At 39.0% G+C, this 25463-nt stretch overlaps 2 protein-coding genes across 3 annotated transcripts in view; both read right to left on the bottom strand.

The window, feature by feature from the left end:
• The window catches only part of LOC145290126 (sigma non-opioid intracellular receptor 1-like), a 104346-nt gene that overhangs the window by 16603 nt on the left and 62280 nt on the right, over positions 1–25463 (bottom strand). The window lies entirely within an intron of this gene.
• On the bottom strand, positions 4626–9426 carry LOC145290152 (uncharacterized). The gene has a single exon (XM_080136463.1). It carries the CDS (start codon positions 9378–9380, stop codon positions 8763–8765), a length of 618 nt encoding a protein of 205 aa, XP_079992589.1. The 5' UTR covers positions 9381–9426; the 3' UTR covers positions 4626–8762.

Raw genomic sequence — 25463 nt, 5'->3', positions numbered from 1 at the left:
AAGTGCTCGTCTGAGCTCCAATCTATGGTCCCCACTCGTCTAGCTGAAACCACTCAATAATTTCCTCCACTGTTTTTCAGTACCTAAACCTAAATGTAGATTCCATAAACAAAGCTTCTTGCTTAGAACTGCACGACTGTGGAACTCTGTTGCATTTTCCTGCTTTCCAACTAACTACAATATGGTTGTCTTCAAGTCCAACGTGAACAAATTCTTGATGAGCCGTTCCCCTTAAGTAATCCAATTTACCAAATTTCCACTACTAATGATGAGTATGACATGTTCTGCTTGACCACTGTACACTCATTAACTCTTATCCTTGAGTGGCCTCCAGTGGTGACTACTTTGTAAAAAGAAAAAGAAAAATTAATAATTCATCTGTCATTCCTATTTTAAAAGATGGAATCCCCTGATCGTGGAAGACAAGATGCAAGCAAAGCGCACACAGTTTTATAATTATGGATATATATATATATATATATATATATATATATATATATATAATGTGTGTGTGTGTGTGTGAGACACCAATTCAGAGAATTTTACAAAATTTCAGTTAATGCTATATATAAGTTAGGAGACAAAACTAAACAAAAGAGGGGAAAGAAATAAAGAAAGATGGCGTCATGAGCATAGTGAAAAACGGACATAGTGTTCCTTATTCAATCCCAGTTTCCCTGTTAGTCTAATTTATAAAACTCACTATATCTGTGTGTCTGTCTTCATTTTTTTCAAATTTCATGTCTGTCGAGATGCAAGGTCGTAGAGTGGTGCGAGGTAGATCAAATGATTACATTTTTTGTGAACTGTTGTTTTAGTGTTTTTTAGATTTGCCAAAAGGTCCAAATTTTTAAAAGTTGGAACTTGGCAGGTATAAGTCGACTTAACATGTTATTTGTATGCATGCACAAATACACAGAGATGACTTTGCTCTGCATCACTTTTTATACCACACTTGCTTGCGCCACCTGCCATCGTGAAAAGGGGAAATAATTTAAGTTTAACGCCCCCCCCCCACCCAGTGAGAATCTGTAAATGTATTGAACAGAGGCAGGTAATGCTTCAATTTTAACATGAACTATAAGACCAACTCCTATAATAATCTCCACCAAAAAAGGTTGCAAAAGAAAGGAAAAACAAAGCCCTTCTGTCTGCCCTGTATTTCTTTAAAGTTCTGGATGCAGTCCTTTAAAAGTTCAATCAAAATTAATATGCCCTGAAACCTGATTTGTTATTGTATAACAAAACAATCTCACTAGGGCTGCTCTCTGTAAAGAGGATTGGTTGTTTTGTTTTATTTATTGGTTAATTGTTTTGTTTTCAGGTTATTTAATGCCAAATCCAGTGATTTTAGAAACAAGTTTTTATGATTCAAGTTTTTTATGTCTCCAAATATTTATTCATAGCGTTTTGTTTGATTGTTTTGTAGAAGGAATTTTTTTTTGTATAACATGAATTTTTTTTTTGTTGCATAACATGATTGAGTTTTGTAAAAGGAAAGGAAAAAAAAACAATCTGCATCTGGGGGTCAGGGAATCAAGACTCTGCAAGGTATTTATTATAGAGGTCAGCAGAACATTACTATAGTATGAATATGATCTGGTCCACACAATGTTCTTTTTACAGGTCACATTAAATATCCATATATTAATACCATAGTACCTTTAATGTATGTACGTGTGTCACAGTTTTCAGATTATAAATTATTCAATTGGGAGATCATATTAATTGAAAAGGAGGATAGAAGGTGACGACATATTACTAACATTAAATTAATATATAGATACGTTAATTTAATGTTTTAGTATGTTATCACCTTCTATTCTCCCTTTTAATAAATAGGATCTCCCTATCACCAAAGACGTAATATAATAAATAAATAAAAAATGTTGTCACTTTTGGGCCGAATGTGAAACTAAAATATACATTCTTGGTTTTCTGGATCAAAGGGTAATATCTGTTCTGTCTAAAGATGGTATAATGATATTGTGGGGTTTCCATTCATGCCAGGCGTCCATACAATGTAAATGTATTAGACTCCTATAAGAATACTGGAGATAAACCATAATACCCAGATATATTCTGACACTACATCAACCAGATTACTTAGATAAATACTTTTACAGTTTAACAAAAGGGCTAGAGTGATATCGTGGGAGTCTCAATTCATGCTAAACGTCCACAGAATGCCAAGCAACAATATATTACATATGGAAGATGCCGCTGTAGAATTTCCACAGGTCCTGCTAGTCTCCATAATTATTTTGTTGCTTTGTTTTCCTATCATCCCCCTCCCCCTCCCTGCATCAAAATGTTTCATTCTAAAGTTCAGCGTTCTGTCTGGTGAGAAATTGGCACAAAGCAGAGTAATATGCCATTGCTGTATTTGAAATTATTTTACCATCATGTACAAGGATGTACAAGTGTATACAAAAATATATACTTGGAAATAAAATAAAAAATGGGGGGGGGCATCCAGTTCATAAACATTTTGCCTCAGCCAATGAAATGTTGGTACTTATCTAGAATCTGACAATTTTGTATCACCGTCTTTCTGCGGGTTACGGTAAGCAAGCCAGAAGATGCCAATGTGATTAGCATATCAGCAGACGACTAATTTAAATGAAATAGTGAAAGTCATTGTAACAAAAAAATTGTGTGAAGTAAAAAAGGACTCCTCAAAAATCTATCAAATGTATTTGATAGATTTTTGAGGAGTCCTTTTTTACTTCACACAATTTTTTGAAGTAAAAAAAACAAAAAAAAACATTCCCCCCACCTCCAATAAAGACTATTAATGAAAACAAAAAAAGTTGTCAAAACACTTAACTTTTCGTTGTTTCCATATTTTGGTTGTAAAAAATGAAAATTATTTGCAAGTTTTCTTATCGTTAGTAAAAAAAAAGATTTGAAACTTCTCTTGAAAAACTAGAACTTTTTATATACTTTTCTTAAAAAACAAAAATAATTTTCTTGAAATTGAAGAAAAATTTCTTCATAAAAAAAATTTATTTGAAAACTTTTCTTAAAAAAACAAAAAAGAAAAAAACAACCTTTTTATATACTTTTCTTGAAAAAAAGTTTTTCCTTTTCACATACTTACACTTATGGTAATTATTTTCTTGTTTTACAGCTTTGTTTTCACTGTCGACTAAATCGTATTTGGCAGTCTTCCAGCTGCTTATGTAACCATGCTGGAAGATGCCAATGTGAAGATGGGTCAAGTTCTGAATAAGTACCAAACTATCTTCCGAAGTAAATTTGTCAAACTTCCGTCGTTATCTAAAAATAAAAAAATGAAGATAATCTTTTCCTCGCAAATTTCCAACATTCAAAATTCATTGCGTTTCATCCGTTGTTGCATATTGATGTAAAAACTCATTTTTGTTACATTGAAATAGCTGCAAACAATGCCCTGAATTTTCATGTGAAAGTGATTACTACACTGTTATCCTCAACTCCTTTGCTGTCTCACACAACTTCAATTTACAATCAAACAAAACAAGTTTGTGGACATTTTTCAAATTTTCTGAAACAACTGCTGAGGATGACTACATTTAAAGTCAGCATACCACCTATTAACCATTTCTTCAAACAGAGCAGAATTTCAATAACACTTTAGCAACCCACAGAATCCAAATTTTTCTTTTGTTTTAAAAAAAGCTTAGCTTAACTGCAATTTGTTAAGTAGTAATTAGATTGGGCTAAAATTTTGACATGCTCTTTGAAGGTTAGTACTTTATAAAATCATATGGGTTTAAAATGTTTTATTTTATTAGTGGCACTATCTTTGTGTCAGATATGGGAGTTATTGAGTGATGTGTTAAGTTGCTTTAGATTGGAAATGAAAAGGGAATAGGTGTTAGTATTTTTATTGCAGAGAAATGAGTAGATAAAATTGTTGATGAGAAAGCTAAGTTTTATCACAGGACTATTACAGTAAAGTTGGCAAAAAGGAAGTTTTTGCTATGGCAGGAGATTTGAATAATCATGTTAGAATGACCTTTAGTGATTTTGAGGGTATTCATCGAAGAAAATGGATATGGTGATAGAAATACAGCAGGAGAAAGAATTTCTGAATTTGGTCTTGGCATGGTTATGTTGGTTGCAAATATTGCTTCTAAGAGAAGGGAAAGTCATCTTGTTGCATATGAATTTGGAACAGCGAAGTCTCAAGTAGAATATCTGTTGATCAGGAAAAAGTACAGAAAGCTCTTGAGTAACAGAAAAGGAATACCTGGGAAAGAAATTGTGACACAGCATCAACTAGTTATTCGTGACTTCAAGTCGAAAAACACTCTTGGGGTAAGGAGAAAGTTTATCTCTTACGATAAGCATGTGCAGATTGAATGAAGAATATGTGAAGCGCAAGTTTGAAGACCATGTGAATGAGTGTTCGATTGCTGGATCTGCTCCAAACGATGTGGAGGAACAATGGAAGAAGTGGAAGGATACACTGTTGAAGGTAAAAGAACATATTTGTGAGTGGATAAGGCTGAAAGTCTTAAAAACAGAATGATATAGTTGTGGAATGACAAAGCTGAGAAGTGTATGTTGAAAAGAAAAAAAGGTAAAGAAGTTACTTTAAAATAAAAAAAAAGTGAAAAGTAAAAAAATAAACAAAATAAATTCAAATAATTTTAATACAAACAAAAACGTTTTAGTGCAGAAAGAAATCAAATAAAAAAAACTTATAAAAAAAGGTTTCTTGTTCACGTTTGTTGTTAAAAGTTAAATTTACTTAACGTTTCAATTTCAGATAAATCATTAATATTCAATAATCTGCATATGAAAATTCTTTTTCGTTTTTCATTAAAAAAATGTCCCATAGAATGGTTCACGCATCATTTATAAAAACTAGCGGGACCTGTGGAAATTCCTCAGTGGACTCATTCATATGTAATATATTGATGTTGACATTTTGTAGATGTTCAGCGTAAATGGAGACATTCTGATATTATTGTATCTATTTACAATGCCTCCCCACGGGACAGAGTTAGACACCAGGGTCGTTTTTTTAACGTGGACAAAATGTACAAAAATAAAAATTGTCTCAATTGTGAAGGACTGCTCCTCCACCGAAAGAGAACAAGAAATGGAAGTGCCGCATCTGAAAAACAGATGCTACACTTTGATCTTGGCCAAAAAATTGTAGCTCTTTTATTAAAACTGCAAAAGTATTTATCTAAGCTAACAAGGATGCCCGGCATAGCCCGGTCATAAAATAAGTTCCGAGTAAATTCGTTTTAGTGTTTTATTACAAGATTATTTTATGATATTTTACACTGACGGACTCAGTCGATCACCTGTGTCGAAGTTGAGTTAATCGGTGCCCAGAAAACTCGTCCCTTTTTGCTAGGTAGGAAAACTGGTCCTTTATCGAATAAATATCGATTGAAAGCACATTTTATGACCGTTCTTGAAGAAGATATTATCTTTAAAAGAGAATACACATCCCATAATATTTTAAAAAAAATTATTCCTAACTCTTTTATTTTTTAAAAAATAAAGAAAACTTGATCACGGAGTCAAGACACGAAACATAAAACAATATATTTATTTTAAAAAATACTTTAATTTTAACACTTTTTATATTATTACCAAACAAAAATAAAAGAAAACACTGGAATTCCTGACTCTTGTCTCACAATTTTTCGTCTGCTAAAATTTTAATCACGTGATTATGGTGTAGCGTCAATAAAATAAGCCATTCATTCAAGTACCGATTGTTATGGATTTAGCTGAATACGATATTAAAAATCACTTTATTGGTACTTTTATACTTATGTTACCAGGCTGGCGAGTGTATTGTAACTATTCTGTACTTTCACCTAACAAATTCATAAACAAAAAAAGATATCGTAAAACTTGAATTTATATATATATATATATTTTATTATATATATTTTTTAGATGATGAGGGGGTAACTTAAGGAGATAAAGGACCGTTTGAATAAATTCATGATTTAAATTTGTAATTAAAAAAAAAAAATTATTTTCAGTTGTGTGCACTTATGTTACTGAACTAGTGGGTGTATTGTAACTATTCTTGTGAGAAATTCGATATACATTCGCCATTTTTCTTGCCCACGCGGTTATGGTGGTCGGCCGTCATTGGTTAATTTTGAATAAGTCAGGTGATTTGCTTGGCATCCTTTTTTTGTATCATGCTTTTATTTTTCAGTCCATGCAAGAACTCTGCAAGGGATGGACTCCAAATCAGCAGCTCCCACACGAGAAGGGAGCTACGTCAATTCCTTATGTTGTATCACCAAACTGTTGGTGAACAAAAGATCAAATCTCTACAAGCAGAGACAATTTTATATTGCTGAAATTATCCTAATTACAGGATGACATTAATGAAGATTTCTTCACGTTTTATTTACCAAATATTTGATCTTATCTCAATTCAACTAGAGTCCCAAGTGACTCACATTATGCCTTATTATAGGCGCCAACATTCCCGCCGCGTCCACCATGAATATAGATGGATCCTTTCGAGGAACAACGAACTACCACTCCGTCAATAGAAGTTCATACTACTGGTTCTATGCAATAGAAGCAAAACTGGCCACTGTTTTGCAACTGGACAATACCAGAACCAAGAAACTTTTGCTGTTACTTTTGAATAAATTTGGAGTTTGAAAGATATGGCTTTTGTATTTGTGGATTCTTTTGCTTTTGCAGGGAGTAAATTGGGATGTGAGAAATAATTTCTTACATTCAGTACTTTCACCTAACAATTCAATAAACAAAAAAGAAATTTTAAAACTTGAATTTAACTTGAAAATACTATTTATAAAAAAAAGAGCACTAAATAATCTAAATAAGATATTTGTTTTATTATTTGATAATACAAGAAGTGTTTTCTTTTTTTGTTGGTTTCGTAATAACACAAGAAATGTTAAAACTAAAGTAATTTTTTTTTTATAAATATATGGTTTCATTACATAACCGTATCCACTTTCAGTAGCTTGATTTTTTTCCGAGCAGTTATCTTGGACATTACCTAAAAATATACAAATTTATTTTCTTTTGGAGGTGTGTGTGTGTGGGGGGGCTCGTTTTAAAACTGTATCTACCTCAGTATTTTCTTTAATTTTCTATTTTTGAGCGATTATCGAGACTTCTAAGACGTGATTATCTCATGTCAGACATTTTTTTGTTCAAAAGTAACACTCGACATCACTTGTTTTTCTTTTATTTTTTTATTAAATAAACTCTTTAAAATAAGTTAAACCACCAAAAACTTACAAAGCTAGGTAGAAAACGAACACTTAGAAAAATCAATTTAATTTTTTTGAAACAACAGTAAACAAGTAAAAATATTAAACAAAAATATTATGGGATGTGTACTCTATTTTAAAAACAATATCTTCTTCAAGAACGGTCATAAAATGTGTTTTCAATCGAGATATATATTCAATAAGGGACCAGTTTTCCGGGTACGAATTTTCCTAAATTCGAGTTAATCAACAGCAGCGGCCATTGATCGTGAGGCACCTCCAAAAGTCACCACAGAATTACCCTCCCTATATGTAAAACGATGTAACTTTATAATAAATTAATATTATTAATATAACTTTTATACCATTTAAAAGAAGAAGGGCAAAATAAACAAGTAATAATTAAAAAAAAAATTTTCATTGTACGAAAATAATGAAATTGCGAGACGAAAATCGTGTTTAAATAATTGGCGCTTTAAAATAACGTTCCCATGTAATAAGCATTTCGAACGTGAAAACATACCCGTGTTTAATAAATCTAGCAAAAATCAACTAATCGTCAGATTTTCGTGAAATTTTCGATACTTATGCATTTTAGAATGAAATTACATATAAAATGCAGTTTCCATAAAATAAGCAAGATGGAAATATTTTTTTAGTGTGTGCCCCTCCCCCCATATTTATTTTTTCGAAATTTGAACAAAATATATTTAAATCTATCGAAAGTTCTATTTATTATGAAACATAAGAGCTCAAATAAGAAAAATATATATTAAAAAAAATTAAAATACACGTATTGAACAAAAATTTACCTTGAAGTTGCAATTAAAAAAATGATATAAATTTAATTTATTTTTTTTAAATAGCGTTTTTTTTTTCGAATTAATATATACTATAATCAGTTGAATTGACAAGAAAAAGAAACTTCCTAAAAATTAATTGATTTTTAAAAGATTAAAACGATTAAAATTCCATTATTTCAAAATGTTCCGTTACAACAGATTTTTGTGTTTAAAGTTTTTTTTTAAATATTAAGTTTTAATATAAACATGGCTCTTTTCAGCTATTTTGTCGCCAGATTAAAACCGATTTGAAAATATTATTCCACAAATATTAAGTATTTTGTAGCCCCCCCTCATATTTTGTTTGTCTCTTTTTACAGAACAAAATATGGAAACTATAGTTAACCAAATGAACATTCAGTAAAACCGTATTTCATATTTAATATACAAAGGTTTATAATATTATTAATCATTAAACTGTGTAAATTTTAAAACCTAACAAAAATTATAACAAAGATTAATTATTAATTGCAGTTTGAAGAAGATAAACAAAGGTTTTAAAATATCATTAAGTCGCTTCCGCTTTTCCATAGTTCGTATAGTTAACACAAATCTGACGTCACGGAATAATGCGTATTTTTTTCACATTCGTTTGGCAATGTCTAACGTCGTACATAATTTGCCCAATAAGCTGTATTTTGGGATTCTTTTTCGTTTTCTATTCCGAAGACAGTCTCACAAAATGATTTATACATCATTGTGGATTTTTTTCCAACGATTTCAGTTGAGAAACTAAATCGTTTCGTTCAATGGATCGCAACTTTTTTATCCAGGTTTCACGTATTTCGTCGTCAGACATTTGGTCCGCAATTCTCGTAAGCCACAATGTAAGACAAGTGTAAATCATCTCCTTCACATTGTTCTTGTTTTGCTCCACCATTATTTCCAACTGAGATTGCCCAACACCCAAAGCACGGATAAAAAATTTCCAGTCGTTTCCTAATTCATTTGTCAACAGAAAGAGTTCTGGGAAAAAATCCTGTGTTCGATCAGTGGCTGGCAAATTTTTATTAGCGTCTTCATCAACGTTTGTATCTGCCGTGCTCCCTGGTAGTGTTTGAAATCGCGTTATCATTTCAATCAGTTTGCGATTGTTGTTTTTGCATTTCTCTATCATCAATGGAAGAGGTTCAACGTCGTTATACGAGACAACCGTTTTAGATTCCAGTTCATGAAATCGATCGATACAGGCTTTAATTATTTCCAATCGATTATTCAAAATATATAGATCACAGTAAGCCTTCAGGTTTTTAAAGTCTTTTTCTATATTTTCAGCCAAATCCAAGATACGGTATTTAAAGTCCCTCTCCATTTTACGACGAATGAAGTGCTTTAAAAATGAAACTAAAAATGCAATTATTTTTTTTCGACAACTTTTAGACTGCGTTTCGTATACAGTATACAACTTTAATTCCGACAATAATCGGTGAATTTATATATATATATATATATATATATATATAAAATAAAAATTACAATTAAATTTACCAAAATGATCCAAGATGGTAAAATTAAAGTATATTATAAATATTAAAGAATTAATATTTATAAAGTTATTTCAGCCAGATGTAAAAGCTCGATAAAACCTAATAGGAGATAGAGCTTATAATACGAGCAAACAGTCAATAAAGTATGTTAAAAAACACTTTGAAAAAGAGTTAAAAACATATTTAATCTGAAAAGGAAATACTTGATAAGTGGATAGTCCTTAATCCGCGGAGTTTCGAAGAAATACTTTCCTTTTCATCAGAGGGTAAGAATTAGCAAAATGCGGGATCGGATTTTGCATACAAAAGTATTTGATGAAACAACAAGTCAAAGATCTTACTTGATAACAAAAAAGTGAAGCAGAGGGAATATGGTGAAGAAAAAGGTGATTACACATGAATGGATAGTCTGGTGGAAGATTGTTAAGTTTTGAGATATTTGTGTTGAACAAAGATGGCGGCTTAGTTCAGATCAGTAACCAAGATGGCGACCAAGAATCAAATGCGGTCCGTCGCGTAGTTAACCTCTTAAGTTCTGAGATATTATGTTGAACAAAGATGGCGGCGTAGTTCAGATCAGTAACCAAGATGTAACGGAATTTTGGGGGTCGTTTCCAAAATCCGCTTTTTAAGGTACCAAATTAAAGAAAAAAAAAAAAAAATGGAAAAAATAAACAAGCAAAGTAAAGAACGAGCAAATGAAATATAAACCCAAAATGAATTTAAAATGATTCGAATTTATTTAAAGAAATCAGTCATGGTTGCTTATATTTTCCTAAGCTCAGGTTTTAAAAACCTGTAACATGGAATAAAAAAAAATATAAAAAACCAATCTTACTTGACAGAGAGGCTGAAATAAAAGCACATACTATAAAATATTCTTGTTTCAGTCTTTCAATAAAAAGTTCTTTTCTCTTTTTTTTGAAAAGAAAAACATGCAGATAGCAAAGTTCTTCTTTGTCTCTTTTCTTTTTTTTAACAAACAAAACCTTCAAAAGGTTTAAAAGAAAAAGTAAAAAGGAGGGGGGGGGTCTTATTCTCTCTTTTCCTGGTTCTCTGAAAAAGGGGGGGGGGGTCTTATTCTCTCTTTTCCTGGTTCTCTGAAAAAAAGGGGGGGGTCTTATTCTCTCTTTTCCTGGTTCTCTGAAAAAGGGGTTATCTTTTCTTCAGAATCCCCAGAAATAATTCTTCCTATCTCTGATAGGTTTCTTTTCCGAAATAATTTTCCTTTCCTGATTTTTTATTTATTTATTTTTTTTTTATTACATTTTCACGCCAAACAAGGCACACTGCCACTTTGGTGTAGGGGGCTACTATCAGGGGAAACATCTACTGGGGTACTATGTAGGGATTAGGGCAGCAAGATGTTGGTTCACGTTGCACTTGAACTTATGCATGTCAGTACAGTTGGGGAAGCAGTGACCTGGAATGGAATTCCAAAGTCTAGCAGTTCTGGGGAAGAAACTACTGGAGTAGAAAGATCTTTTACATCTAGGGATCTCTACAGTGTGGGGGTGGGATTTTGCAGCTTGTCGGGTCTGTCGAGGGTGTTCACGTCGTGGGGGCACAAGTGCTTGCAGTTCTTCAGAGCATTCACCATTATAATACTTGTAGAACAGGCAGAGGGATGCAACGTTTCGACGATGGGACAGAGGCTGAAGTTTAGATGCCAGTTTAGGGCCTATCAGATTTGCGACTCTCTTTTGAACCCTGTCAAGGAGCGAGAGACTAGTAGCCGATGCACCGGCCCAAATATGACAGCAATACTCCATACATGGGCGAATAGTGGCCTTATAGAGGTACAGGATACTTTCGGGTATTAGAAGTTTTCTAGCACGGTAGAGAGAGCCCACCTTCCTTGCAGCGGCCCTGGCAATGCCCTCGATGTAATTGTTCCAACTCATGTTTCCTGTGAACGTTAGGCCAAGGAGCTTGAGAGACGTACTCTCAGATAAAGAGTCGTTGGCCATTGCTATAGGTGGTAGAGAAGGTTTCTTGTAATTATTGAATGAAACCAGTTTTGTCTTGGTGGTATTGAACGTTACCATCCATTTTTGTCCCCATTCCACTACTGATTGGAGGTCATCCTCTAGTGTTTCTGCCATTACTTTAGATATATGTTCGTTTGTTTTCCTGTCGTGCCTGCTATAGAGTGTGGTGTCATCAGCATATATACCCATCTCAGAGGCAATGTTGTCGGGGAGGTCATTTATGAATATCAGGAACAGCAGAGGTCCAAGGATAGATCCTTGGGGCACTCCCGCATTTATATCATATTGTTTAGATGTACGACCGTCGAGGACAACCTGGATTTTTCTCTTATCTAAGAAGGATTTAATTATGTTAAGTATTCTACCAGTGATACCGTAAGATCTAATCTTCCTGAGGAGACCCTCATGCCATACCCTGTCAAAAGCCTTAGATATATCTAGAGCAACCGCTCTGCCCTCTCCCGCTTTGTCCAGTGAATGGTATATGCGTTCAGAGATTACAGTGAGGATGTCTGCCGTGGAACGGGCTTGTCTAAACCCATATTGATGGTCGGTCAGAAGTTTAGCATCTGTAAGGTGCTGGACTAGAGCATGGTTAATTAAGGTCTCAAATATTTTGGCAAAAAATGGGAGGAGGCTAATAGGGTGATAATTTAATGGGTCAGTTCTTTCGCCAGAATTCTTGAATACTGGTACTACAGAAGCAGTTTTCCAACAGCTCGGAAAGCAAGATTCATTAAGGCATTTGTTGTAGAGTTTGGAGAGAACTGGAGCTACTTCGGCTGAGCACTTTTTTAATAGCACAGCTGGGATGAGGTCGGGTCCACATGTTTTGGAAGTGTCAAGGTTTTTTATGATAGCAAAGGTCATGTTATTTCTCCTTTGTGACAGGCTCTATCACGCTCCTTCCGTTGGTCTCCTTTCTCTGAAAGGGGTTACCGTCTTCAATAAATGGTGTTTTCTGAAACACCAATTTTTACCTCTTAATATGAGCCTTCCACCCTTAATGAAGAAGTTGAGTATTTTACGTCGCTCGCTGGGCCCGACGGAATTCCCAAAAAAAAAACAAGACTTCACTGTCCGATGTCTTCTATGGAACTAATTTAAAAATGGAGGAAGAAAGATTTCTGGAATTGTCCAGCCAATCAGCGTTAAGCAATGTTGATGGCTACTAAGAAAAAGGGAAAACATCAAGAGAGAAAGAGAGAGAGTGACAGACGTACACATCTTCACCAGCTGGAAGGTCCCTCAGTTCTCTGCTAGATGCGGTCAAGATGAGAAGGAGGGTAGAGGTTAGGTGAAGTTTACAAGTTGGCGAAAATGCTGACACCTCCACCCTTTGCACTGATAATGACGAGGTCCTAAAAAAACAAAATTCCGACAGATGGCGGCATAGTTCAGATCAGTAACCAAGATGGCGGCAAAGAATTAAATGCGGTTCGTGACGTAGCAAATGGCGAACTTGTATTTAGTCGTTACGGCCCCGACCTTGGCATTATCTACTGCCAAGGCCTTATTTGGGGTCCGCAACAACTTAGGCACCAGGGCCAGTAGGGGGAAATGGGGAAAAATAGGGGTCTTTGCTAGTCCTAGGCTAGACTTGTGTTTGATAGCAAGTACTTTATTAAGTAAAACCTACACTAGAGTTTCTATCATGCAATAATTGCAAAACCGCCTAACATTCTTACCAGGACCTACTTAAAATAACAGCTCCCCAGCTTACGAGATGGCGGGCGACATTCACTCTGAAAACATTAAAAAACAAATATGTTCAGGAACAAAAAACTTATTTATATACAAAACAAAGAATTTTTTTTTTTTTTTAAATTTTTTTTTTTTAAATATATATATAATGGAGGTGAGATGATGGGGAGGAGGGCAAACTAGAAAACATCCAAAAAGGATGAAAAAGACAACAAATAAACAAAATGCCTATGGGGGCAGGTTTGTAAGGGGACCCTCCCTACCTAACAGCTGGTTTGTCGTGTGAAACGCCCACTGTCTTCCGCTCCTCTCCCCCGCGGTGAAAGCAAGCAGGTCGTTCCCTAGAGGGGAGTGGAGGATTTAAGGGTTTGAGTGAAAAATAACATGGGGTCGGGGTCAACAGGGATGGATGGCGTCTTCCAAGATAAAGTTCGTAATGGGCAAAAATAAAACAAGTGGACTGGGCATCTTTGGAAGCCAATCTTAGTGCCAATCTAACGAAAAATGAAAGACTACGGGAACGGGATCAACACACATACTACCCTAGTCTAGGCCCTAACAAAGCACAAGCTATCCACTCTTGGTGGTTACACACCTACCTAGCCTATTCCTACCCATCTTATAAGGTAAACCTTATATTACGTAACATAAGGGGCTGGGTTCCGAGAAAAAACAAACCTTAGCACCTTAGGAACAATACCACTAGGGTGGAAACGCGAACTCAAACCTAGCTCCTCGCCGGATGCACAAACTAGTGTTGTGCACCCATCTCCTATCAAAGTCTATGCGGGACAATCTTTTCCAATCACATCTGATTTTTATTTTAAGTTGATGCTTAAAATAAACAACCAGATCCTGATCGGAAACAGATCGCCCCTCATAGACAATGCCCAGACGTGTAATCCACGTCACTAACCGAGCTACCGCTAGGATCGCTAGAAACACAGCCCATTTCTCCCTGTCAAACGGCGGGCCCACATTGTCGACTACGTATGCTAAATCAAGTGGCACCGACCGCTCAGGGTCGATGCGAGCCGTTACCCCTCCGACATACTCCCAGAGATTCCGCACCCTGCTGCAAAGAAAGAACGCGTGTTTTCTCGTCTCCTCCTCCTCTTCATCATTGCAGCATGGGCACGGGGGATAATAATATTCACTATTCCTACAATCCCTGGCTAGTCTGCCAAAGGGTGGCAACGCATCCCGGACTAGCCTCCACGTAATTGAAAATTCAGAATTATTGATGTAGCTACTGGCAGGCGCCCAATTCCAAAGCGAGAGAATTTCCCCCCTCGACAGATGTAGCCGCTCCACCAGCGGGTCTTTTGCAGTTCCCACCACTAACTCCTCATATAGCCTCCACCTAGGCCGTGCAAGGTCCCTGGACCCTGGCAATGCCCTAAGGGCGGCTCGGCATTCGGTCAGGAAACACCGTTCCCCCACCGGTCTTCTGCGACCTTCAGCGGCAGGGGCGGATATGAGCCGTGGAAAAGCTTGTTCCACGACTGGTACCCAGTGCGTTTCCTCCATCAGTGTCCGACTCAGGAACGCCAATCTTTCTGCGTGCTTGTGGCTTTGCAAATCAGGCATCCCCAAGCCTCCCTCGCTAAGCTTCTGCGTACAGACCTGTCTGTGGACATACAGCTTTCCTCCCTTCCATAGAAGTTTGAAAAGGAGGCGCTATAAAGCCTTACAGCATTCCGCAGGCAGGAGAAGAACAGATAAACGGTAAAGGATCAAAGGAAACACGTACGTAGCACATGCCTCCGCGCGACCCTTTAAGGACAATTTCCTCCGAATCCAAGTCCCAACCGACGACTCGACCTTAGTCTGTACTTCCGACCAATTCTTGTCCAACTGGAGGTCCGGCCCGAACCACACACTGAGGATCTTTACTGGGCCATCAGTCCAGCCGAACGCACCTGGAAGCAAGCTTACCCCGGTCCAGGCGCCCAACCGCAGGCCAACGGACTTGCTGCGATTGATCACGGCCCCTGTAACAACTTCATACTCAGCGATCGCCTCTATCACCGCTTTAATATCGCTATGTTGTGCAACGAACACGGTGACGTCATCAGCGTACGTGGACACCCTGGCAAATTTGCCGCCAGGCAGAGCTATGCCGCGCAGGACTGGTCTCGCCCCCTCGTCCCTTAATTTGCGAAGGAAGGGTTCCAACGCCAGGACATACAACAGAGGCGACAGCGGGCAACCCTGCCGCACCGACCGGGAGAACCCAAAAGGCTCCGACAACCTACCATTTACCTGCACCACTACCACGGGATCACGATACAGGGCGGAGATCCATTTGCGGAAGTCCGGACCAAAGCCGGCGGTTTCCACAACAGCCCTCAGGAACCCATGGTCCACCCTGTCGAATGCCTTGGACTGATCTAAATTGATCAGCGTGGCTTCAGTGTCATCTTCTAACCCCTCTAAGATCGTGCGAACCAAGTGCAGATTGTTCTGAATTGATCGATTCTTCACAGCGTAGTTCTGATCCGGTTCGACCCAGTCACCGATAACGACCTGCAGTCGGTTCGCAAAAACACGGGCCAAAATTTTGAAATCTGCGTTAAGCAGAGTAATGGGCCTATAATCGTCTAAATTCCCCCCTCCATGCTGGTCCCCCTTCTTCAGAAGCGTGACCACTCCTTTGGTTACCTGCCTCGGGATTTAATCCTGGGCAAACCAGTGGTTAAACACGCCCGTCAGAAGGGGCACAAACATGGGCGACAGCCTCAAGAACAATTCGTAGGGCAAACCATCAAGCCCCGGAGATTTGTTGTGGCCAACCTGCTTCAACGCAGTAATGACCTCACGCTCCGTAACCATCCCCTCGCAGCTAGCCGCTCGGGCCGCAGTAAGGCGGGGCAAGCCAGCTAAATAGCTGCCAAACTCCTGGCCGCGGAGTCTGGGTAGTTGGGTGAAGCGCTCCTCCAAATGTTGCCGAAACCCATTGCAGATCTCCCGTGCCGACACGAGAGAGCGCCCTTCCAGGTTTTTCACCTCCCGAATGTACCCATCCGAGCCACGTCTTAGAGCGGCCTTACGCTCAACAGCGTCAACATTCACGGCTTTGTTGAAGACTCTGTTTAACCTAGCCCTAACTACTTGACCTTCATATCGCTCGCTAGCCAAGCGATTGAGGTCCCCCTTAACTAGAGCTAGATCTAGGCCCCCCCCCCTGCTACCGCCCGGGTCAGTCTATCCTCTAGGTGCCTTTTAGTCCGAGCCCTAATTAGCGTGAGGCGTTGGCTGTATTGGACACAAAAGTGCCTAATGGTGACCTTAAGCTTAACCCACCAGCTACTCCCAGTAACCGCCCCCACTAACTCCCTCTGAATTAGTGTTGTCAGCTGCTCCTGAAAGTCGTTCGACTCCAACAAGGAGACGTTCATCTTCCAGTAGCCAGCCAACTTAGGCTTATTACCTAATTTCAAATGGGCCAACACAAGTTTGTGGTCCAAATGACCTAGCCAGTGGAACGTGGGACAAGATAGGAAATCTACATCTAATTCTAATTAACATTCGGTCCAAGTATGTACTCGGACCGGTGGCCGAACTAGATTGCCACGTCCACATCTCTCTCCTTGGGTGATCCAGACGGAACCTGTCGACCAGATCGCACGAGGCTATCAGGCCAGACAGGCTGTTTTCAAACCACTCCGACCCACTAGCCCCCCGACCTTATCTATCTTGGGGTCCAGGATGGCATTCCAGTCCCCCATTAGCACTACCCCCTCCGGACCTGAAGAGAGAAACACCTCCACCCACCGAAAAAAAGGAAACCCTCTCGCTTTGGATGTTGGGCGCATAAACTGCCACGATCCGGAACGCGTTGCTTTTAACGGCAACATCGACCACGACCAGCCTCCCATGAGCGTCCGCGTGGACAAGTGTAACCGTCGCAGTCAGGGTGCGACTCACCAGTACAGAAACCCCCCGGCTATGGAGGCTGCCAACATCAAAATCGTTTACCAGCACATCGCAGTCCCCATCCCCAACAAAGTGGGTCTCTTGTAGGGCAGCTACGTCTACCTCAAGGGCCACAAGATCCCTCAGCACGCGAGCAGCCTTGCTTTGAGATCTCATGCTCCTTGCATTTAAACTAGCTAGGTTCAAGGCCATGTTTCCCTAACTAGTAATATTCCTCTACTAAGGGTCTAAAGTCCTCGGGATTCAGTACGTCGAAGGCCTGACCAAGACTGCCCACGAGCAGGTCGGACATAAGCCGTCCGTCTCGAGCCAGGCCCCCCACGTCCAAGGGGAACGTCATTTTAAGAGCCCTATAGAGGGAGAAGTGAATGTAAAGCGGGACCCTCCCCTTACATTGGGTATTTATTTTACTCAGCGATGGGTGCTCCCTGTCCACGATTTTGAGGCCTTTGAACGCGGTTTTTGCCTCCTCCACCATTCTCCAGAGCGCTTTTGCTCTTCCTCCCCTATTCACCTGGACGAACGTAATTAGTGACGGAGCATCCGGAAAGTTTCTTGGGTCAGTGACCTCCTTGTTTTCAACCTTTGAGAGGCTTTCCAGTTCTTTAAGGTGCCTCCTCTGCCTTCCATTGAGGTCACTGACTGTGTTACTTATGTCGGCTTCGCAAACTCTCTCCCCGGGCCAGAAAGGGAATTTTCTGGTTTTTTCAGCTCTTGTTGCTGCCGACTTTTCTGCTGTTTTTCCCGGGGCTTCTTTTTCTATGGTTTTTTCGATTTTTACCGTCGTTTCTGTTAGAGCCTCCGTATGCTCCGTTTCGCTGGTTGGTGTTGTGAATAGGGGAGGGGTTGGCAGAACATCCTCTTGGGGGGGGGGTTGGAGGTTCAGTGGGCTGGTCTTTCTTCTCTCTTTTTTCTAGCTGCTTGTCATCCCCTCCGTCGCTCTCCGATCCGGATGACCTATTGCTGATGTTTCTTTTTGTTGCTATCGGTCTTAATTCAGCCCGTGGAGCCGGTTCCACTTTTCTCCCCTTCTTCGCTACAACCGTACTACACTTGTTTGTGGTATCTACCGCCATCGGGGTCTCTTTTGTCTTGGTCTGTGCTTCCTCTGGTCCTGGATTGCTCGTCTCTGATGTTTTCTTTAGAGGGCAGAATCTGGCCACGTGCCCTGTTTTTTGGCATTGCCAACATTGTGGTCTTCTGCCCTCTATGATGACCACCATTGACCAGCCCTCGCATGTCAACTGGGCGGGAATTCCATGGAACTCTTTCCTTGACAGCCGCATCAGAAATTTATATTCCCCTGTTAGAATATTACGGGGGCCTTTCACTGCTTCCACCTCCTCTACTTCCCCATACTGGGACATGATGGCCCCCAGCTGGTCTTCTTCTAGGAAACAGGAGACTCCTGATATCGTCACCGTCGTACGTCTCTTTGACAGGTATTCAGGTCTGATGCGAATGTCCCGCCATGTGAGATCCCCTCTTGCCAGCTTCTCCGCCTCTTCTTTTGTCGGCAAGAGGACCTCCCACATGGCATTAAACCTTCTGACCGCGTATTGCGCTGGAATCTTAACTTCGCCCAGGAGCTCCATCATCTTGTCTTTTGGGACCCCTTTTAGTCCCTTTCCCTTTGCGTCCAAAGTTAGCAGGGAGACGGAGCGCTCCCTTATTCCTTCCAACGTCTCCGGGACTATGGCGATATTGTTCCCGTCCACGAGCTCTTTGTATTTTGTCTGAAACAGCTGTTTGTAGTAAGCTGGGAACTATGCCTTCCTTTCCTTTGGTCCCTAGCTCTGCTGTTCACCCGTGGACTGGACTTCCGCCAACGCTGCCACTGCTGCTGCCACCGTCTTTGCCCGCGGTGTTCTCTGGGCTGCCGGGATAGGTGAATCTGACGTTGCGAGGGCTGGCCACTCCTCCTTTTGCACTGGCTCCACGCTAGCTGATCCCCCCATCCCCGGGGAGCACCCATCCACCACGAACACCTCCATTGATCTTGCCTTCTTCAACCCTTCCGCCGATCTTTTCCTCGGGCTGCTTCTCTCGGACTGTGACTGGCGAGCTTCCTCCTCGTCCCGCACCCACCATCGCTTAGCTGGTCTCCTTTTCTTTTCAACCTTCCACGGCCCGCCTGGGGTCTCCTCTACAAACCTTCGCCAGGCCTCCACCTCCTGCTCCCTGGTTGTGGCTATAACCGTGGCTGGCGTTATCCAGGGTCTCGACTCCATTGACCTGGGGGTATCCTCTGCGCCCGCAACCCTGCCAGACGCTACTGCTCTAGGGGTGCCTTTTGGGGTGGCAACCCCCGAAACCGACCGCGACGCAACCGACGACGACCCTTCTGAGTGGGAGTGGCGACCCCCGGAACCGCACCGGCACTCGACCCTTCCGAACTGGGGGTGGCGACCCCCGAGACCCTTCTCGACAAGGGGATGCCTTTCGGGACGGCACCCCCCAAACCCTTCTTGGCACCTACACCTGGGGCGTCCCCCAAGGTGGCAGGAGCAGCGGCCTGCTCCATCTATTTTGATGGCCCAAGGCCCAACTAATGCCCGCCGATTTGGAAGCCAAGGGGACCTTCGCCTAAAAAGGCACGTCGTTTTCCCTTGGTCCTGTCGGCTGCTTAAGCACTAGCTGGACCTCGGATTACCTGCAACAAAAAGGAAAACAAAAACAGTTAGTAATTTGCCCGAGGGCAATAACAAAAACAATCACAAAAAAGCAATAACAAGCAAAACTTTGCGGGTCCAAATCCCCAAGAAGGGGCTGGTCCTTGCGAAGTCAAGCGCAAAAAAAAAAACAACTCGGACACTTGGAGGGTGGACCACAGAATACACTTTGGTCTTAGCCAGCAGAGGCCGAGCGTTGCCGGATACTAGAGTGTAATAAACGGTGAACTGATTGAATAAAAAATGCGACGATTTTTATAATAATTTTGCAACGTTTTGATTGGTTGTTTAGCACAGTTGTTGGTTATAAAAATGATTGGCGAATCCATTCGTCTCATACCCCCATGACTACGTCTGATGGGGAAGGTCTCCTAGCGGCTTCGGCTGCATGGAGACAGGGTAGTACAAGTCAAGGATTCGTCACTTGACACTCAGCCCAACAGGTGAGGGGCCGGGAACCGGCCCAGCACCTGTTGGACTGAGGTACGCCGCCTGGGTAATACCTAGGAGGTCCACCCTCCCAGGCCTTGCCACTGGGCTTTCCGGTGGGGCAAGTTTATTGCTTGCTGCCTGACGCGCCCCGACCGGGGAATGCCAACGGGGTTCTCAGGCAATTTTTAAAATTGCAGGAGTGTCCATTCTTTAGGGGAGCCTGCAGGGTTCCCACTTTCTGGCCTTGTGCCAAATATTGCTGATGTGGGCAGCAATTAAATATATACCCCCATTAGAAGTGAAAACCTTTTTACACACCCCCTTTTTTGATATCATGGAAAAATCCTTTCGGATTCAATTTTGGTTTCACTTGAAAAAAGGAAAGAAAAATAAATAAATAAAAAAATAAATGAACAAAGAAAAATAAGCCAATAAAATAATTGTTTTTTTTTTTTCTTTTTCTTCTGGTTTTATGGGAATTTATCTTTATTCTCATCGGTCAAAAAGAATTAATATATTGGTATAATGTGTGCAAAAAGAAGCCATTTTTTTTTTTTTTTGATACATATAAAAATAAACACTTTTTAAATATATATAAACATACAAATAGAATACTTTTCAAATACATATAAACATATGCTCAAAAATTCACAAATATACATTTTTGTTTTGTTTTAACAAATGTTTGCCAAAAAAAAGATACAAAAAGAACTATTTGACAAAATAGGAAGTTTACAAAAGGGTTTTAACAAGTGGCTTTTTTTTTCTTTTTTTTTTTTGTAACAAAAAACTGGAAACATTATGTTAGGTATTAATTGGTTAATTTGGTTAGTAAGGTAGAAATGGTCGCAGTTTAACGTCGTGCCTGGGACAATTTACAATTTTTTTTTTTTTTGGTGTGATTTTAACTGTTCATGCTTCTCCTTTTGGGTTTCTGAAAAGAGATTTATTCATAATTAGATTCCAAAAAGTTCGGTTATAAAATGTCTTAATTTTATTCTTTTTATAGGTTTAGTGAAAATGTCGGCTATATTATTCTCAGACGTCACATAAGAGTAATAGATTTTTTTTTCTTATTTCATCCCTTATAAAATGATATCTGATATCAATATGCTTCGACCTTTGAAGAATCATAGAATTACTTGCTAATAAGATACTGCCCTGATTATCACAATGAATTACTATAGGTTTTTTTACTTAGATCTGGTTTTAAAATAGATTTTAGAAGGGTGTTCAGAAAAATTGCCTCCTGCGCGGAATGAGTAAGAACCACATATTCTGCTTCACAAGTAGAAAGTGCAACAATTTGTTGCTTTTTAGTTTTCCAAGAGATCATAGGTCCAGTCTTTGACAGTCTAAAACAATACCCAGTTATACTCTTTCTATCCTCAGAGTTAGCCCAATCTGAATCCGAGAAGCCTTCTAAATTTTCTAAATTTAGAAGGCTTCTCGGATTCAGATTGGGCTAACTATGTGGATTTTTTAAATCTTAAAGATTGTTCCTTGGTTCCTTTTACGTAACGAAGGATTTGTTTTGCACGATTAAGGTCTTTAATTGTCGGTTTCGATAAGTTTTGAGATAGCTTTGTTACAGTGTAACATATGTCAGGCCTTGTTGCGGTCATCAAGTAGATGAGGCTTCCTACCATTTCCCTGTATATTCGGTTATCTATGAATTTTGTTTCGGTCCCTATATTTTTATTTATGTCCATTTCGACGGGAGTTGAACACGGCTTACAATCTTGCATTCCGAACTTGAGCAGAATTTTTTCAATGTATCATGATTGGTTCATAGTTATAGTTTCATTTTCACAGGTAAATTTTATACCAAGGAACCATGACAGTCGTCCAAGATCGGCCATTTTAAATGTTTTATTTAATTCATTTTTAACATCTCTTAAAGTGTTGTCCCAGTTTGAGGCGAGCAATATATCATCAACCCAAAAAAACAAAATCAACAATTTATTACCTACATTTTTGGTATACATGCACGCATCTATGGGACATTGTTTGAATTCCTGTTCTATTAAATAATTATGGAGTGTTAAATTCCAATTGTGTGCACTTTGTTTTAGTCCATATAACGATTTATTTAATTTCCACACCCAATTTTTATTTTTCATTTTAAATCCCTATGGAGGGTAAATGTAGATTTCACAGTCAATCAGAGCATTTTAGTAAGCATTTTTTACATCCATTTGATGTATTTTTAAATCATATTGCGTGGCAAGTTGTAATAAAATTCTAATTATCGTTAAATTTGTCGTTGGTGAAAATGTTGCACAATATTCCACTCCAGGAATTTGTGAGAAACCTTTCGCTACAAATCTTGCTTTAAAAGTTTCACTGCCAGAAGCTGTGATTTTTTTGGAAAAAACCCAGCGTGAAGAAATTATATTTTTATCTGTTGGTTTTGCCACTATTTCGTATGTATTATTTTCAGATAAAGCTTTCAATTTGGATACCATAGCTTGTTCCCATTCTTGGTGATTTTGTGAATTAATCGCCTCATTATAACTTTCCGGTCGCTGTTCAACGAATAACAGTAATCCACGGCGTAATCTTCTATCTTTTCAATTTGTAAGTCTGGCCTTTTTCGCTCCCTTATTGGGTATCGACATGTCTGGTTATTGTTTTCGTCAGAAGTACTGTAATCGTCATTATTAATATTTTCATTGTGATCGATTAAGATGCTAGGCAATATTTCATGTTTTTCATTCACTGGATCGCCATTTTTAAAATTTAATGTATCACTGAATTTTACACATCTAACCCTTTTTATGGCATTTTTAGCTGCAAAGTAGATTAAATATGCCGGACTATATTTATCATAACCTACGAAAGTAACTTTTTTGCTTTTAGTATTTAGTTTACTAGTGTTTTCTATGAATGCAAAACAATCAGAACCGAATAGATGCATTCTATTCAGTTTAGGTTTTATACCGCAAAACTTTTCATACAGCGTTTTTCCTAGCCTCTTATTGAACGATCTATTTCTGATATATGCTGCTGCCATTAAAGCGTATGTCCATAAACTATGCGCTAATTTCGATTCGATAAGTAGGCATCTTGTCATCTTAAAAAGGGTTCGCCATGCCCTTTCAGCTGTGCCATTTTGGAAGGGGGAGTACGGCGTCGATTTCTCGTGTTTAATTAATAGAAGTTCAAAGTCTTTACTAGTAAATTCAGTCCCATTTTCTGAGCGAATACATTTTACTGAACCGTACGGAGTGACATCAACTAAATATTTCTTAATGGCGAGGATAGTGTCGGATTTGTTTTTTAGAAAATAAACCATAATTAAACCGGAAAAATCATCAATAAAGTTCAAAACGTACGTTAGATTGTTTCTCCCCATCGGGCTGATCGGACCTGATAAGTCACAATGCACAAGTGAGAGAATTTTCGTAGCTTTTTTGTCTGGTGTTCGGCTTATATCTTTTGTCATTTTCCCCTGTGCACACACATCACAATTTGGAAGATCGTCTGAAGGTATTATTTTCATGCCTTCGACTACATTTGGTCATTTTTTAATATCAGCTGTATTGCAGTGTCCTAGAATTTTATGCGAGGTTTCCAAGTCGTGACAGGCAGTTTTTGAGGGAACCATACTTTTTAAATAATATAGTCGGCCATTTTCTTTAATGTCAAATACAGTTCGATTGGGGTATGTCAATTTTGATGTATTTTGGCCAAATTGTATATTCGCGCCTTGTTTAATTGCAGCCTTCACGGAAAATATGTCTTGCTTAAATGTAGGTATGAACAGAGCATTCTTTAGAATACAGTTACAGATTTCGCCTTTATTATTTTTTAGGTATATTTTAGCATCGCCTCTTTTCAAGACTATATCATTTATTTGACTACCGTTGGCAAGTTCGACAAAATGACTTTGAGGATTAAAGTTTGAATCAAAATTAATAAAATCAGATTCCTTGGTGATAACGTGCGCTGTAGCACCACAGTCTACAAGGAGGTTTTTACCGTTTGTGATATTGTCAAAGTTACATGTGAATAGAAATGTATGTTCTTCCTCAAAGTTCTCAACGTTTTTTACGGAGTCCATTTTAGAGCGTTTATATCGACATTGGAAACTTTTGTGGTTGGGTCGTCCACAATTATAGCAGATAATTTTATTCTTTTTCTTGAGAAAATTACTTTTGGAGAATATGTTGCGGTGAGTTGCGTAATTTGGTGATGTCTGCTTTCGAGAAGCATTTTTGAACTTCATAATATTGCTGGAGTTATTATTGTCCACCAGCATACGATTAGTCTCTTCGTAACTGCGCAATGCCACTTTAAATTCGCTGAAATTTAGTGGTTTATCTTTCTAAGTTATAACAGTTGTAAATGGTTTAAAATCGGCTGGAACTCCCTTCAGGGTCATTGGTATCAACAAGCTATCGCTTATTTCACCTGAGAGTTTTAAGGCATTGGCGGTTGTTTCTGCCCTTGTGACGTAGTCGGTAATCGTTTCATCCTCGTTATGTTTCAAAGAGGTTAATTCTGTATATAGGGATATTATTTTCGGTTTCCCTTTTGATAAATAATGTTCTCGTAATATGTTCAATGCTTTCCTCCCATCGTCCAATGTGTCTCTTCTAATCAGAGACAGACTTCTATCGTCTAAACATTGAATCAGTTCTGCAAAAACAGTCGTGTTTTTTTCGAGAAATTTGGAGTCGTTTGGATTCTCTGTTGTAGATTGTATGACTGTGCAGTTTTCGAATCCTTAGATATCCCAGAAATTTTACCTGCCACAATTCGAATTTAGATTCCGATCCGTAAAAAGAAAAGATGGTGGCTGCTGGGTGCATAACCTGTTAAGTTTTGAGACGTGTGTTGAACAAAGATGGTGGCTTAGTTCAGATCAGTAACCAAGATGGCGACCAAGAATCAAATGCGGTCTGTCGCGTAGTTAACCTCTTAAGTTCTGAGATATGTTGAACAAAGATGGCAGCGTAGTTCAGATCAGTAACCAAGATGGCGGCGTAGTTCAGATCAGTAACCAAGATGGCGGCGAAGAATTAAATGCGGTCCGTGACGTAGCAAACGGCGAACTGATTGAATCCAAAATTCGACAATTTTTATAATAATTTTGCGACGTTTTGATTGATTGTTTAGCACAGCTGTTGGTTATAAAAATGATTGGCGAATCCATTCGTTTCAT

Source organism: Euprymna scolopes, chromosome 2, assembly GCF_053919585.1.
Source record: "Euprymna scolopes isolate OS-2025 chromosome 2, ASM5391958v1, whole genome shotgun sequence".
NCBI lineage: Eukaryota > Metazoa > Mollusca > Cephalopoda > Sepiida > Sepiolidae > Euprymna > Euprymna scolopes.
This window is presented reverse-complemented; position numbering and strand designations above follow the sequence as displayed.

Excerpts from the sequence above, each read along its gene's own strand:
- LOC145290152 (XM_080136463.1), bottom strand. The coding sequence starts at position 9,380 with ATGGAGAGGGACTTTAAATACCGTATCTTGGATTTGGCTGAAAATATA.